Below are 17613 nucleotides of genomic sequence, written 5' to 3'. Positions count from 1 at the left end.
GGGGACTACCTGTATCTTGTTGTATCAGTCCCATATTTAAGGTTGTGAAATAATGTGTTAATGTTTTGTTTCCATTTGGTTTTCTTCGGTTTCCTTTTGCATGGCTGGGCATGTCAGAGTGGGTACAGCTGGATTTCTTTTAATGAAAACAACTACAGAGACTATGAAATGAGAACAGAAATCTGTTCATCTCAGACTGTCCAATGGATTGTGTCAATTGAAAGCCTATAAAATTTCTTTGGCTCATGAATCCCTAAACATATCATGTCAGTTTTCTATACCAAGCTTTTTTTTTTTCTCTGTACACTGATTCAGTGTTATGGTATAAATGTCATAATGGAACCAAAGCTTCCCATGATTGACTAGTATACAAGTGCTTCTTACTGGATAGGCTAAACATGCCATGTCCCTTCTATTTATCTGAATAGGGTCAAGCCACAGGAATTATTCAAATAAACCAGAGCTGTTAGACAGCAACAAAAATGGCTTATGATTGGCCTGTAGGGATTGAGATATGCCCCTATAAATCACAGAAGGGATGTTCCATAGTTGTATTAGCCACTTCTGTTTTTAAGGTCAGCTGGGTAGGGATGGTTGGATCGCAGACATGTTTGTAAATGCTGAATCAGTTTTTTTCTGGAACCTTGGATTAGTATTAGGTCCAAACATAGCTAACACTCACTAATAGTGGTGCAACAAGTATTCAGCACTGTAGAAAGTTCAAAGTATGATTGCCTTGCTCTATGCTGATTTTTGTTATTACTTCTTGCTGATAAAATGAGAAGTATTAACGCATGCAGTATTAATAGGCTGCTAGTGTCCTGTAATACTATGTATAATGCTGTTACAGGATAGTCTAGTCCAACTAATGTGTAAAGGGCTTAATTTTATCTCTGGAGAGAAGCTGGGTGTGCATATTTGCCCAAAAAAACCTGAGTGAGTTGGCAACAGCAGGGTGTGCATAAAAGCTTTAGTTTGCAAAGAAACTTGTGTGCATTTCTTCACTTGCTTTTCTTTGGTTGACAAGTGTGTTTTTAATGATCCTGTTTGCCTAAGCCTTGGCAAAAACTGTTGGCATTCTTTCTTGTCGTTTTTCTTCAGTGGCTGTTCTCAGCATGTATGATCCTAAATCCAAAGCCTTCTATTTCTAGCTTGCTGCAAGAATTCAGCTCGAAATGCCTTGTGTTGAAATGCCTTGTGTTGTGACACAAATATTGTAAATCTGGCACACTTAGGACAGACCGTTCATTGTACAGCAGCTTTCCCAGTGCCCTTTACAGCCCTGCTATGCAGGAGTTTCCGAGAGTTCTTCCTTATCTGCTTCAGTGGTAGACCTGGAGACTTTGAGTTTTGCTTCTTGTTCTTGTTTTATCTTTTTCCTTGCTACTATATTACACTGGAAGATTGCTGAGTATGACTTAATAACCTTCTTCACAGAAAAGGCACCTACATTATGTTATAGTACAGTATTTACCTAGGTGCACTGAAGTTTCTATTCATTTGAACTCTGTTCAGATATGAACAATTAGGAGATAGAGGAGGAAGTTCAATTTTTTTTGAGGTTTAAATGTTCAGTAAAATATAATTCTTACTGAAGAATGTAAATTATATCTGACAGCTGTCATTCCAGATATTGTTATTTTTGGAACTAGTACCTGTTGATTGCCCAGAAAATAAATGAGCCGTCACTGCCTTTCATTCTAGGGCAGTGGTTCTCAACCTATGGGTCCCCAGATGTTTTTGGCCTTCAACTCCCAGAAATCCTAACAGCTGGTAAACTGGCTGGGATTTCTGGGAGTTGTAGGCCAAAACACCCGAGGACCCACAGGTTGAGAACCACTGTTCTAGGGCATTGTGTTACTCCCTGCTTCAGAAGATGTAATTCTCAACTAAGGGGAAAGCAGTGATTGCAGTAACACAGTGCCACTGCATTAATCTCTCATGTAAACAATATCATGCTCAATATTCTGCAACAAAGGCTTTTACCATATATAGAGTGAAACATGCTAAATGTTAAAGCTGGACACGGGAAAGGAAGATGCGGTAAGAAATATATTGCATACATATATTGGATAATGGAATGCACCAAAGAATTTTAAAAGAAAATACGTAAGTCTTTGATTGCATGAATCATGAAAAACTATGGATTGCTCTGAAAGAAATGGTTGTACCTCAACAATTGATTGTCCTGATGTGTAACCTGTACTCAGGACAAGAGGCTACTATTTAGACAAAATACAGAGAACTGGAATTGTTTCCAATTGGCAAGGGGGTCAGCCAACACTGAATTTTATCATTCTGTTTAGCATAGGTGCTAAACATAAAATACATAAAGTGGCATTAGACTCTGAGGAACGAGGCATGAAAATAGGAGGAAAGAGTATCAGCAATTTAAAATACGAAGATGACACCATGCTAACAGAAAACGACCACTGAAGAAAGTCAAGAAAGAAAGTGCAAAGGCAGGGAATAGAATCATAGAGTTGGAAGAGACCACAAGGGCCATCCAAGTAAACAGTCAAAGACAAAAAAACAAAAATCTGACCACAGATTATTTTCATCATTTTAAATTAGATGATTAATACATTGGAGAAGACTGATAGGAAGAAAATAAATTCATTTGAAATGTAGTGCTGGAGAAGAGTTCGACAGATACTGAGGACTGCTCGATAGACAAATAAATGGGTTCCAGAGCAAATCAAACACGGAGTCTCCCTAGAGGCCAAGATAATTGAACTGATGCTGTTGTTCTTTGACCATATAATCAGAAGACATGATTCCTTAGAAAAGATACTTGGTAAGATAGAAGGGAGCAGGAAAAGAGAATAACCGCATTATAGGTGGATATAATCAATCAAGGCAGCACATTCCCTGAGTCTGTGAGACCTGATTGAGCCTGTTGAAGATGGGGTGACTTGGAAGTCTCACATTCATGGGGTTACTATAAATCAGTGGTTTCCAACTTGTGGTCCATAGACCACCAGTGGTCCCTAAGAACTAAAATATGGTCTGCTGCCTACACTTGTGCAACAAGAGTGGCTGGTCTCATGAACCCTCTTATAGTGCCAAGGCAACGAGGATGTCAGGAGGTGAGGGGCTGATTACCCATGAAAGGTGCAACAACAAGCCTCCTGACTGCTGCTTCTCCTCCTCCTCTCTCCCTCTGAACAGAGCCATTCCATGTGGCACCTAGAAGCAGTGGGCTCCTTGGTGTCTTCGTTTTTAGGCCTGTTCCTGAGGTTATTTGGGGTGCTGATTCAGAAAATTGCAATGGATAGACCACATTAGCTCTAGATTATTAAATATGGTTTTCTGTGGGCAAGCAGATGGTGACTACTGGATGGCATATGTTCTGTATTAGAAACTAAAGTTGATGTGGCCTATCCAATGCAGTTTTCAGAATCAGCACCCCCAAATAACCAAACAGAATCTAAAGTTGACCAAAAACTGATTCATAATATTTTTGGTACTAATGTTGAAGAGTGGTCCCTGGTCAGAGTGGTCCGTGATAAAAAAAAAAAGTTGGAAACCACTGCTATAATTGATGACTGTTAACAACAGCAGTTTATTTGATCATGCTGTTTATATTGGTATATTTTAGTTTCTGCCACCTATATTCTAATATTTCACTTCTTTTATCATATTGTTCCTGCATTGCAGATGGCATTGAATTTATTATTTTACTTAAATTAGCTTTACATCTTGTAATTTATCAGTTTCATGAAACAGATATAATTTATCAGTTTCATGAACAAATGTGCATTGTAATTGGTTGATGAAACAATTCGCATTTTAAATAGAGCCTGTGTCTAAGAGTATGATTTGAAATCTTTGCTGCTGCTGCCCATGTTCTTTTTCTACATTTCTGCTGGAAGGGAAGATAATTATGTCATTAATGTATTCCTTTTTAATCCTTTCTGAGAACATGCAAGGTCGCTAAGCAAAATTACTTTTAGGAAGGTGAAAGTTCTGTCTGAAGTGAGAGCTGGAAATGGGATTAAGTGCTCCAGACTTTTCAGAAGCAAGGATTGAACTGTTATGCAGGTTGACATTTTTCTGTGTCATGGAAAATACATGTGCATTTAGCATCTGCATACTGTCAAGTGAGAGAAAAAGGTAATGATTAATGAAGATCTTGCAGTGTCTTGGTATTTGATAACTCAAATGTATAGCTAGGCACATTATATCTTTTTGCAAGTAGGCTGATGCTGCACTTTTGTGCAGTGATTTTTTTTAATGACAGAGGAGTGTTGTTAGAGGACCTCAGGTATTTAATTCCTCTTTAGTATAGCTTGCATCAAGCCTAACTATTGCAAAATATATTTTCTCTGCAGCCTAGGAATATTTAACATGTAATGATCAGAATATGCCTAATAAATACTAACATTTATTTTAGATTCATATATTGTGACTGTTGCCAACCCTACATGGAAAAGATTCTCAGTAAAGCTCATCTGAAGTTTAAAAAATAATTTATTGGAAATTGCAATATTGTAATGTTAATAAGAGGTCCATGTTAAATAAAGTTCTTCCTTATGGCTTATGTTACTCCCGTCAGTGTTGGAAAAACTCTTTGATGATTTCCCTCTAAAACAGGGGTTCTCAAACTTTTAAAGCTGCAGAGACCTTTTTGAAGGAAATGTTTCTCATAGAGCCCCAAGAAAATTTTGGACACAGAGGCCGCATTACACTTTAAAATTTGATAGATGGGCCGGGCCAATGACAGAAGGATGGAGAATGTTTGTGTGAACTAATTGTAAAAAAACATGAACAAATTTGTATGCACACTGCACATAGATTGTTTGTAGTGCAAAATAAATAAATAAAGAACGATACAATATTTAAAAAGAAGAGCAATTATAACCAACATAAATTTAACACTATTTCAGTTTAAGACCCTAGGGGCCATACATCTTTTGCAATAATAATAATAATAATAATAATAATAATAATAATAATAATAATAATAGGAGCAGCTCCAGGGGCCACCCAGTCCAACCTGTTATTGCCATGCAGGAAAGTACAGTAAAAAAGGTGGTAGGAAGACCTCATATACCGCACAGCCAGCGGGAAGGTTTCGTAGGCTGTGGCAGCAGGACTCCGTAGGCCTCATGCTTCCTAGGCAGGGGGGAGGTCCTAAGGGTCCTCCGCGGAGCATAGTTTGAGAACCACTGGTCTAGAATGTCCACAGCTGCCCCTAGGCATGTTTACTGGTTGCTGCAGATTCGGGAAAAGAGCTGCAAGTTGCTATTAATCAACACTTGATCTGACATGGTGCAATAGGTGAGTGGCAACACTTTCATCAGAAGACTATAAAACAAAATTATTAGCAGCCAACTTTTAGCTAGAGTATAAATGTTCCAACATAAATAATAGATTAAAGATAATTATGCAAGTTAGAAGTGAAACTGAAATCTGTGAATATTTTGATTATTGGTTGTGTTGTCAACAGTTTCATATTGTTAACTCCTGGTGAAATATTCTTTAGAGCAACGGAGAAGCTATTAATTATATAGAGACAATGCTTTCCCATTAACCAAAGCCCATGCTTCTCTTCTACTGTTTTTCTTCTTCAGGTGCCGTATTTCCATGTGATGCAAAATGATTTGGAGCCTGACCTTTGTGGGTGCTGTGGTGGTGGCTCCAAGGCATTTTTTTGTTTCCTCTTAGTGAACAATTGGACATAGAAGATTCACCCCATTTAAAGTGTAATAAATATTCATGTGTGCTTCAAATTGTTCCCAACTTATGGCAATACTAAGGTGATCCTACTCCTAGCATTTTTGGCAAGATTTTGCAGTTGCCTTCCTCTGAGGCAGAGAGTGTGACTTACCCAAGGTCACTGAATAGCTCAGTGGTGATTTGAACCCTTGTCGCCAGAGTCATAGTTCAGTGCACAGATGACTATACCATGGTAGCTCCCATAGTGCACTGCTACAAGTACATTGAAAGGTACAAGTTCTGTGTTATATGTAATCTTGAAGTTGTTTTCCCCCTCTTTACACACACAACAGTAAAACAAAAAGATTAAGGTTAATGTAGTGTGGTTAAGTTGTCAGATCAAAATTTCAAGTAGATATCTTAAAGTGTGTATAGGATACAGGCTGAATCTATATATATAAAAGAGTGATGGAATCGCGGCACCAAGCAAAACAACAAAACTAAAGGCCCCCCAACCTCGAAATTTGACAACACAACCCATCATTCACGCCTCTAGGTTGATACAACAAAAAATCCCGTCAAGAATCTCCACGGGGCCTTAAAAACCCACCTGTCAGCCTGGCCGGAAGGCCCCATGGTGGTTGGAGGAGGGGCCTCCACGCGGCGGGGCCTGTGACACCCGCCGAAGAGGAGGGCCGCGGAGTAAGAATTCTCAGGCTGCGGCGGGGCCCGACCAGGCGTGGAACAAACCCCCCCCCCCCCGCCACCACGGCCTCCTCCATGCGCCACAGGCCGGAGGGAGGCCCCCCCCGAAGAGCTGCCTCAGCCTCCTGCCCGCCGGAGGGAGGCCACGAGGCCCCAAGGTTTTTTTTTTGGACGTTCAGGCCTGCAGAGCCAAAGGTGGGGGGGGGCTTCCAGAAAGACAGGCCCGCCCCCCCGCGGCGACCCCCCGCGGCCTCCTCCATGCCCCACAGGCCTGAGGGAGGCCGCCCCCCCAAAAGCCGCCTCAGCCTCCCACCAGCCAGAGGGAGGCCGCGAGGCCCAAAGGGTTTTTCCTTCTACGTTCAGGCCTGCCAGAAAGATGGGCCCGCCCCCCCCCCCCGCAAAGACCCCCGCGGCCTCCTCCATGCCCCACAGGCCGGAGGGAGGCCGCCCCCCCCCCCCAAGAGCCACCTCAGCCTCCCACTAGCCGGAGGGAGGCCGCAAGGCCCCAAGGTTTTTTTTTTTTTTGGACCTTCAGCCCTGCAAAGCCGAAGGTGGGAGGGGCCTTCCACAAAGGTGGGCCTGCCACCCACCCCCCCACCCCCCCACCCCCCCGGCGGCCTCTCGCTAACCGGATGCAGGCTGCTAGGCCCCAAGGTTTGGGTTTTTGGTTTTTGGTTTTGTTTGAGATGGACGCCTGCAAAGGCGGAGGCAAGGCCAGGAAGAGCCCCCCCCCCCCCCCCGTGTCGGGACGGCCCAGGCCTGCCACATGGGCCGGGTCTGCAAAGGCAAACGGCGGCCTAAGGCCGTGAAGGCCTAGGCAGGGCCACCCGGGAGCAGGGCTTTGGCTCCTTGCACCCCCTCCCGCCCCTTTTCCCCTCTTCAAATGAGGGCCCTACCTTCCCAACCTCAGCTGCCTGGGCCTCTATCTCTCTTCCAGGCATTGGAAAAAGGAGCCGCCTGCCTGTACTCTCAGGCAACAAATATAATACTTAAAATTACTGTGGTGTAATAATACAAAACAATATAATCTCTAAAATCACGACATTAAATAAAGGAGAACACTCTGAAAATGGGAATACCAGACAGGAAACAACCAGGACCAGGTAACACCTCCCAACAAAGGATTCCCCCAGGCAGGAAGCAACCAGGCTTCCAAACAGCAAACCTATTCACTACTGTTCAACCTAACCAAACAACATTTCCCCTTGATAGTACACCCTCAGGTTTTCAAGTTGGAGTAGGGTTCTTGAACAGAGTTGAGTTGTTGAGAGCATCATGTAGTGTAAGGCTGAATGGAGATCCTGGAATGCTTTGTCCATTAATATATAAGCTAGCAACAATTAAAAAATTGCACTGTGATGAGTTTCAATTCCCAGCCTACACCTTGCTGATTAAACTTTTAATTTTGAGTCTTTCCCAGTTCCACTAATTGAGCTCATGAAACTAGCCCTCGACACTAGAGAACTGCGGTGTTGTGAACCATGTCATGTCTATTGAGCGTGACCTGGCACTCGTGCAATGATTTGACAAGGTCCCAGTTTGCAGCCTGCCAGCTACAAACAGTAGCGTAAATACTAAACACTAATGAGCTGCAGTTACCAGCACATGGCTAATGGCCCCAGATCAGCTGGCCACTGCACTCTAGCTATTGCCAAGGTCACACAGTTTGTTCAGGTGCCTTTGGTGTATGTTTTGTTTCCAATAGACTGGAATGTTGTTGTGAATTGGTATTACTCCTTTAAATTAGAGAGGGTACTTCAGCCATGAGATGAAATAAGTCGTTAAAAGTAGTGTAACATGAACACAAAAATAAATATCTTGTTCTGTACGGAAATAACAGGAAATCTAGTCAAGGAAAGAAATATACTTTTGAGAGTTTGCATAGCAGAGATTTGTTGGCCAATTGGAAGCAATAAAAATGAAAAAAAAGATGATCAGGTTGTAACTGGAGAGGGTAAATTTGTTTTTACTAAAAGAATCAAGTGAATGAGCTTTATATTTAAAAAGTGCAAACAATGAGATGAGACATTTACAGTATGGTCATATTCCTTTGGTAGTAAATCCTACTAAGCTCATTGGTTTAAAAATGTTGATTACAATACTAGTGGGAAAGGATACCTCATTTCCTAGCTTAGGAAAATCCCAGTTTTGGTAGGGTTACTCATATAACTACAAAAATAACCAAATGCTTTTTGCAGTTATGTCTAACATGTCAGCATACAGTTCTACACGTTGTTGCCTTGCTATAGTGATGATATATGTTCCTATTTGCTTGCTTACACATGGATCACCTGCTTCATTAGTAATATGTCCACTGTTATATGCATCTACCTCCTATTTTTGTTCTTGTGGCACAGGAGATAGATACAATCCACTGACATAGCAGAATGTCAGCTTAGTGAAAGCTACCGATATCACACTGAATTTTTTTGTTTATTTAAATTAAATCCCATCATTCTGTAAAGAGAAGGTCCAAAAAAGGTCAAGGAAAATAATTCTGCCTTTGGTCATTTCCTTGAATTTTCCACTGGAAGTGCAACTATTAATTCACTTGCATGTAAAAAATGTGACAGTACACTTATTAGAATGATATGCATAAGGATGGCTATATAATAAAGTAAAAAAATCAAAATCATGACTGCTGAAAAGGTAAATTTTCTCTGTGGGAGGAAAATTTTCAATTGGAGTATCTAGCCACTGAGGCTATATAATTATTCAGAAGGGGTGCATACTTATAGATAATTAATTGTTGACTGAATGCCATTAACGAATTACATGCTGTCTATCTACTGTAACACAATGCACTTCAAACTGCATGATTTGGCAGTGTAGATCCAGCCTGAGGCCCCTTCCACACAGCTGAATAAAATTCCACCTTTTCTACTTTGAAATGGAATATATGGCAGTGTGGACTCAGATAATCCAGTTCAAAGCAGATATTGTGGGATTTTTTGCTGTGATATTCTGGGTTATATGGCTGTGTGGAAGGGCCCATAGTCTAATGCTCAAATGACTATACCACACTGGCTGATTTGGAGGAAGAAAACTCTTCTGAAGAGAATTATGAACAAATATATATGCACTTTAGTTGTAAAGATGCAGATAAAAATAGAGAGACTCCATGATAATCAAAATAATGAAAATTACAAAAACTCAGTGACGAATTCAAACATTCTTTTTAGATAAACGCACAGGATCAGTCCATTGATTTTACAGTATGATGTTCTACAGCCCTTTGTGATGACAGGAAATAGTGGTGAAAAAACTATTTTATGAGTGCTGGTGAATTTTACAAGATGTGAAAAGCAAGCTTTTGCTGCCGTCATTCACCATCATAAAGTAGTTCGTACAACGCTTTATCAGTCTGCCAGTTAGCAATCTGTAATACATTGCTGAATATGTGTTGACACGAATATTCAGCTGGACTGTGCACTGGCAATAAACAATTTTGAGAGTATGAAAACAGTTTTGGTTTGGGCTTTTTTTGTGTGGTTCCAGTCTTGTTTTTTTCTGCCCCTCCTCATATATTTAAAGTTGTTGGAGAGAAAGCACTTTGTTTAATCTTTGCACTGTAGTGCCAATTTGCGTCTCTCTGTAATGTGGTATGTTGCCACAGTTTGCCTATGGCAGCTATGTGAGAAGGAACCTGAGCATGAATAGGTTTCTGGTTTAGTGGGTTTTTTTCCATGTTTCTGAAAAAGAATAGGATTTCTTTGATTCTGGAGTTGTTCCCAAAGTTTGGAAATAATTTTGAACTTAAATTCTAGTTGTTTTGTGTTATGCTTTTTTGTTTTTATTTTTTGCACCAGGATGCTTCTTTTGTAGCTTTTGTGTTTTGGTCCCCCATCCCCTTTGGATATTTTGGTTTGCCTGACCTTTTCAGAAGACCACATTCCTTTATAAATGTTATCTTTGCAGGTATGACTGAAAAGTTTAACATGTCTTTTTGAGATTATAACATAGCTGTACAAGATGTGCAGGAAATGGCAATTTTTGCACACACTCATCCACCTCTTGCATGTATTTTAAAAGGAAAAACATATGATTATGGTGGAAAAAATGCTGATATGAAAGACATTGTGAAACATTTGTCCAAAGGACAAATCTTATATAATAGGACCTTGAGCATTAATTTAAAACACACACAAACTGTTAGTAGATCAGTAAGTAGAACATGATAATATAGGTATGAATTCCAGAAACCTGAACTGTCTTTCTCATTACAAATTGCTACAGGATGAGCTGGGTCACAGGCATGTACCGGGGGGGGGGGGGGGGGGGGGGGCTTGATGGCAGCCCCCCCCCCCCCCCCCCGCTGAAGTTCTCAGAGTGATCCACGAGAAGGTCTTACATTTATTATTTAAACGGTTATGTTTATTCATATCATGATCTGATCACCATGCTCAATATATCCCATATGCATTTGGGGGTATTGGGATAACGATACGAAAGGTTTGCTAGGGAAGATCCTCAACCCACCCAGACTCAGTCCCCCCCCCCCTTCGAAGCAAAATTACAACACCCCCCGAATCAAAATCCTGGCTACGGGCCTGAGCCGAGACATCTGTGATCAATCATATTTCTTGATTTTTAATACTTAAAGGCTGATGGTGAGACATGTAGAAGTGCTTGGGAAAGGAAAGGATGTGCTTAATTGTTTTATACATATTTTAATTACTGTTGTACTTAAGGTATTTATTTACTACCTTTCATCCACAGGATTATAGAATAGTGTACTATTGTGTGAATAAAACAATTAATTAAAATATAAAAAAAGTTTCCTGAACTGAAGAATTCCTATCCACACTGTATCCATTTTGTTGAGATTTATTTCGTTAATGTGATCCTCTAGTTCAGTGATTCCCAACCTTTGGGCCTCCAGGTGTTTTGGACTTCAGCTCCCACACTTCTTAATAGCTGGTAAGCTGGCTGGGATTTCTACTTATTCCTCGCTATGTTGGTCGGGTCCATTGAGGCTTGCACTCCAATAACAGCTGGACGTTGATATCTTCTTCATACTTGGTTTATTGATCTTTATTCAGTTTAAAATCTCTTCCTCAGCATATAGATGATAATTCATAGCAAACTCAGATGACCTCACTACATTGCTCTATACAGAAGGTTAAAGAGCATGGCAGATAAAATGGAATGCTGTGGAATCTTGCACAAGAACAATAGTCCCTGTAGCTAGAAGAACTACTGTATCGTATCCCTGTACCTGATCACATCAGAATGTTTTGTGAACTCAAGCAGAATTACCATACTACGTGTCCCCTTCCCAACAGAGGTTATCCTTCAAGAGTCCAGGATTGTTCTAGTCTCATAGTACCAAACCCAAATTGAAATGATTTTATATAATCAATTTCACCCAGAAGTATCTGACTGAGTGATAGTTCAATGTGTTGTCGAAGGCTTTCATGGCCGAGATCACAGGGTTGTTGTATGTTTTTGGGGCTGTATGGCCATGTTCCAGAAGTATTCTCTCCTGACGTTTCACCCACATCTATGGCAGGCATCCTCAGGGGTTGTGAGGTTGTTACCTCACAACCTCTGAGGATGCCTGCCATAGATGTGGGCAAAACGTCAGGAGAGAATACTTCTGGAACATGGCCATACAGCCCGGAAAACATACAACAACCCTGAGTGATAGTTGTTATAATATTCCTGATCCAAATCCATGTATGAAATGGATGCATCATTGCCTCTTTATATGTGACTGGTATCTCTTTCTTTTAGCCAGAATTCAAGAATACAAGTGGTTGACTGAACCCCTCCAAGCACTTGTTACACATCCTTGTACATTTTAACTTGAAGCTAATTCTGGAAAATCAGTCTGGATGGTATGACTTTAGATTTAATAAAGACTACCAGTCATGAGGGCACTGCCAGAGCAGACAAGAATAATTTTTATCTAACACGCGCCCCTAAGGATTCAAATATGGATTAAATAACTCCTTTACCAACCAGAAAATGAATAAGTAGTTACCTTGTAGTAGAAATGTGATCGTTTCGCAGCTATTGCTGTGACAAACATAATGTGTTCTTAGGAGAGATGTTAGCAAAGTGCAGCCTCGATCCACATTGAGCCCCTCAAGGCTCTTTTTCCAACCTTCAACCTCTCCAGAAGGAAAAAAAAACAAAGAGTGAATTATGCATTCAAAACATCTCCAGAAGTGATAATTCACCTTTTAAATATATTGCAGCCTTTCTGTGCTGTTTAGCAAAAAAAAAATTGTACATAGTATTTTCAACAACAGAAGTAGACTTTGAACCATTTCCAGTCGGTTCTAATTCCCCTCCCCACTTTTGGCATTTCTGTTACACTATAAATTCTTTAGAAAGTTCTGGAACAGAAAATTAGTTTTTGAGTTCCCCTTTTCTTATCCCTTTCTTACTATTTACCTTTGTGTTTTTAAAATAATACTTCACAATTTTTTCTTTTTCTTTCTTTCTTTCTTTCTTTCTTTCTTTCTTTCTTTCTTTCTTTCTTTCTTTCTTTCTTGGTAAATAATACATCAGGCAGGGCAGGGAGATATTTGCATAACCAAGGAAAGCTCTACAAGTAACTTTATCATAGGGTATAGAAAAATGAATGAAAGGCATCTATATTTTCAGGTCCTATTCACCCAGCCTACCTGCCATCCCTTCCTTGAATAATGGGAAGTATTGAATAATACCTGTTCTTCCTTTTGGACAGTTCCATCAAAGTATACTATTTGCATTTGATTTGATTAACAGATGCAAGTTCTTGGTGGGTTAGTTAGTTCCTTAGAAATGTCGACTCAGAGACTGGGAATTTTTAGATAGCTCTGAGAATATCTGTGATGAGAGCCCCTCCTCTTACAAGATGAAGCTACGGTTTGTACCTGGTAGTGATGCTAAGCTGGTTTCTAGTACCTTTGCCTCCTGTGTTGCTGATCTAATGGATGTTTTCCAGTACTTTACTGATATATTTATTGTCATTGAAATTGGTACCATATCCTACCACTTTCTAATTTTCAGATATGAAGAAGCTATTGTGTAATGTGTAGTGAGTTGAAATAAAGCTTGGAGTTTGAAATACCATTTCTGACTTTAGGTATTTTGAAGAAAAATAGTACAGTTTGCTCCTCACTTTTACAGGTTTAACTTTTGCATATTGGATTATTTGCTACCACCTCTGCTGCTTCCCAGTGCCATTTGTAATAGGGATTGAAAAACACAAGACTGAGAAAGAGACTACAAATATGCAACAAGGCTTTTGAATTCCTATGAAAAACTGCATAGGGCATCAGCAGAGGTGATGGGTGGGAGAGGAGGGGGCTATACCAAGGCATAGAGGAAATTAAGGCATCCCACTTACCTGGGCAAAACAAACACATATGGTGTGCAGTGGCAGCAGCTGTTCCTCCTGGACCTTTTCTTCACAGGAAATGACCAGGTTCGCCCACTGTCCACTTCCTCTATCTACCTGTCCATTTGCTCTCTGCCATCCAATTCCCGAAAGCAAGCAAAGCAACAAGATCACAAGCAGAGAAAGGCAGGGAGAAAAATGTGTGACTAGGTGGAGGGAGCAGAAAGCAAGTGAGCAAGTGCATTTACCACCCATCTGCTTGTTCTCTACCTTTGTCTGACCACTTGTTTGCCCCCTGCCTCTCACCCACAGATAGATACAGGTGCCAGGTTCGGCAGCCCAGGCAAACAGAGAAACCATATCTACCCCAACGTGATCACTCTTGCTAATCTGCCTCAGCCTTATAATGAGGACTATCAGGGCAGTTGAGGTGGCAAAGGTGTACAGTGCCTGCTTTTCATCTTCCTCCTGATGCTACATATGTTTCACCTGGACAGTGACGATTATGCCACCATCTGGGGCAGACAAGGCTGAAGCAGGAGCTCTGATAGAGTGGCAGCAGGGTGAGAAGGTGATGGCCTTGGCCTTCTGCTGCTGCCTTCATGGAATTTGCCTCCAGCTGGTGCTCCCACTTGCACATAGGGGGAAAGAGAAGACAAGGTGGCAGTGGAGGGTGTGATTCTGAGCCATGATACAGTTCAATGGTAGCGTCACCTGGACCTGAGTGCCTCCCTGTGAATAAGAGGCTATGATAAGAGGTTTTATCTTTTTGTACTGTATATTGGCATGGAATTTTGCCAGATTGTGAGCCGCCCTGAGTCCCTTCGGGTGAGAAGGGCGGGATAGAAACGATGAAAATAAATAAATAAATAAATAAATGATGGTGCAGCATTGCTTTCTATGGACTGATTAGAAAGTGCAGATGGAAGGCGGCACAATCTCCCTGATTGCTTTCCTTGGCAGAGAAAGGTAAGGAGAGTGAGTAAGCAGTGTAGAAAAAGGCAGGGTGGCAATGAAGTGCTCTGTGACCATGGCAGTAGTGGTCCATCTCTTCCCGAGCTCCTCACCACCTCTGAGAGGATCCCAGATATATTCACACTTTTTCCATGTTCACAGGGATTGAACTCCTCTAACTCCTGTGAAGAGGATTGACTGTAATGACAAGTATACTGTATAGGCAGCTCCCAAGTTACAAACAAGATAGGTTCTGTAGGTTTATTCACAGGTTGAATTTGTAAGTCGGAACAGGTACATTTTTAAGTGGAATTCCAGCCACAAACACACACACACATATATATGCATACATGCATGCATGCTTTGAATAGCATAGTGAAGGGTTATTTTGTTGTCTATGCCTATGTTCAGAAGATTTCATCTCAATTTCTGTCCATGTGACAATTGGATTTTGAAAAATATGACTTGTTGTGGAAACAGAGGTTGGTGATTAAGCTTCAGTGGAGACATCTTTTCCCTATGATAACTTGTCAGGAGTGAAGTTCCCTTCCTATGGGTAGATTTCTCTCACTTCCCGTTGTCTCACTCCCATTTGTAAATATGATTCATTTGTAAGTTGGATGTTTGTAACTTGGGGACTGCCTGTATAACAAGTATGCTTCGTATATTCCTGGCCATAACTTGTTAAATAGTAAAGAAGAGGGATAGGTTCCTGTACCACAAACAAAAAGAAAAGTTCCATATGTTTCAGCAAACATTTTCTTAAGAACCAGCAATATGCATGCATAAAATGAAACATTCATGTTACGGGAACACCGTGCATAAATAAACAAAAACAGTTTTGAATCTTCTGGAGATAAATTGAAGATTTCTTCCAAAATGCATCTTTCTTTTTTTGTGTCTCTGTGACCCACAAAAATGGGTTATAGTTTGTCTGACAGTTCATCATTTGGAATCTTCTAAACTAGATCAATTTTGCTGCCACACCCAGGGCCGGCCCAAGGTAATTTTCGAGTGTAAACTAACAGAATTTTGGCACCCTTACCCCCAAACCAATCACTGAAAAATAAAAGCGTTGGATAAGCAAAAATGTTGGATAATAAGGAGGGATTAAGGAAAAGCCTATTAAACATCAAATTACATTATGATTTTACAAATTAAGCACCAAAACATCATGTTTTACAACAAATCAACAGAAAAAGCAGTTAAATACATGGTAATGTTATGTAGGAATTACTATATTTGCAAATTTAGCACCAAACATTGAACTCGGATATAGGGCAGTGTGGACTCAGATAGCCCAATTCAAAGCAGATATTGTGGGTTATTCTGCTTTGACATTCTGGGTTATATGGCTGTGTGGAAGAGCCCTGAGGGTCCTTCCACACAGCCATATAACCCAGAGTATCAAGGCAGATAATCCACAATAGCTGTTTTGAACTGGATTATATAGAAGTGTGGACTCAGATAACCCAGATCAAGACAGATATTGTGGGTTATTCTGCTTTGATATTCTGGGTTATATGGCTGCATGGAAGAGCCCTGAGGGTCCTTCCACACAGCCATATAACCCAGAATATCAAGGCAGATAATCCACAATAGCTGCTTTGAACTGGATTATATAGATATAGATATATGGCTATGTGGAAGAGCCCTGAAGGTCCTTAGGAATCCATAGGAATTAAAAGGCCACAAAAGGGAATCTGGCCCCCGATATTAAAAAAACCTCTAAAACCAGGACAGTAAATAAAGAACAACACTTTGAAAACGGGGGAAATCCAGACAGGAAACAACCAGGGCCAGCTAACACCTCCCAACCAAGGATGCCCCCAGGGAGGAAGCAACCTGGCTTTGAATCTGCAAGGCCGTTAAATGCTAATCAAGCTGGCCAATTGCAACATTCACACTAGCCTCAAACAGACAAGAGCTCTTTCTCCCACCCTGGACTTTCCACAGATATATAGACCCCACGTACCTAGCTTTCAACAGACCTCACAACCTCTGAGGATGCCTGCTATAGGTGTGGGTTAACCGTCAGGAGAGAAAGCTACTGGAACATGGCCAGGCAGCCTGAAGATCTGGCCTCGAGGGAGGCAGGCCGTGGCTGCGGAGGTGGTGGGGACAAAGCAGCGGAAGGAGAGGAAGGCCATGCTAGGCAGAGGGTGCTGCGGGCGGAAGTCCAGGAGGGAGGCCCAAGCGATGCCTTCCTCTCCTTCCGCTGCTTTGTCCCCGCCACGTCCGCCTATTCCGCCTCCTCCTCCTCTCGGCAGCAGTGACTTCCGCGACCCCGCCACCGCTCCCCCCTCCGGGCTCCGAGAACTGCGAGGCCGCAGGGCGCTTCCACCGCCTCCTCCCACCAGTGGTGGACGCCATTCTCTGTAGCTGCCGCCACCCGCCATTGGGGCCTCTGCTGGCTCAGGGAGAGGGGGAGGTGGAGGGGAGGAGGTCGGAGGGCGCAAAGAGGGTGGGGGAGCCAGGGAGGGAGAGGGAGGCAGGCTGCGCCCTTCCAGACTCATGGCGCCTTCAGCAACCGCGTAATTTGCCTAATGGTTGAACCGCCCCTTGCCACACCCTTCACATTTCCCACCTAAACCTTCTTCATCAGCCTCAACAACAGCACCTAGGAACTGTTCAGAGTTTATTTTTTCTTTCAGTTGAGTATTCCTGCTAATTTGAATTTTGGGTTGTTCCTACTGGATGTTCTGTCTTCAGTTTAGTGTGATTATTCTGATTCTAAGATTGACTCCTGGATTTCTTCGGACCCCTCATGTCACTTGGTAAAAAGGAGCTTCTTTGTTACAAGTTTTGTTAATTAAGGTATGACTAATGTTTTTCTAAAAGAAGTTCTTTTTAAACCTGATATATTTTGATAGTCTATGGAAACCACTCTTCTAATTGCTTTGGCTATATTTAGAGGGGCTTTCCATGCTTAAGATGGCAAAACTGCAGTCTGTAGACAC

General features: G+C 41.5%; 1 protein-coding gene across 4 annotated transcripts in view; it reads left to right on the top strand.

The window, feature by feature from the left end:
- Nucleotides 1-17613, top strand: part of cnnm2 (cyclin and CBS domain divalent metal cation transport mediator 2) — a 125553-nt gene that overhangs the window by 7303 nt on the left and 100637 nt on the right. The window contains exon 2 of one of the 4 annotated variants that reach the window (XM_062976306.1): nt 5577-6735. The exons of the other annotated variants lie outside the window; for them this stretch is intronic. Coding sequence (XP_062832376.1) covers nt 5577-5605 — 29 coding nt within the window. The 3' untranslated portion in view covers nt 5606-6735. Of the gene's footprint in view, nt 1-5576; nt 6736-17613 lie in introns of those variants that run through there. 4 annotated transcript variants of the gene reach the window in all.

This window comes from Anolis carolinensis, chromosome 3 (assembly GCF_035594765.1).
Source record: "Anolis carolinensis isolate JA03-04 chromosome 3, rAnoCar3.1.pri, whole genome shotgun sequence".
NCBI classification, from domain to species: domain Eukaryota; kingdom Metazoa; phylum Chordata; class Lepidosauria; order Squamata; family Dactyloidae; genus Anolis; species Anolis carolinensis.
Note: the sequence above shows the minus strand (reverse complement) of the source record. Positions and strands in the feature narration are given on the sequence as shown.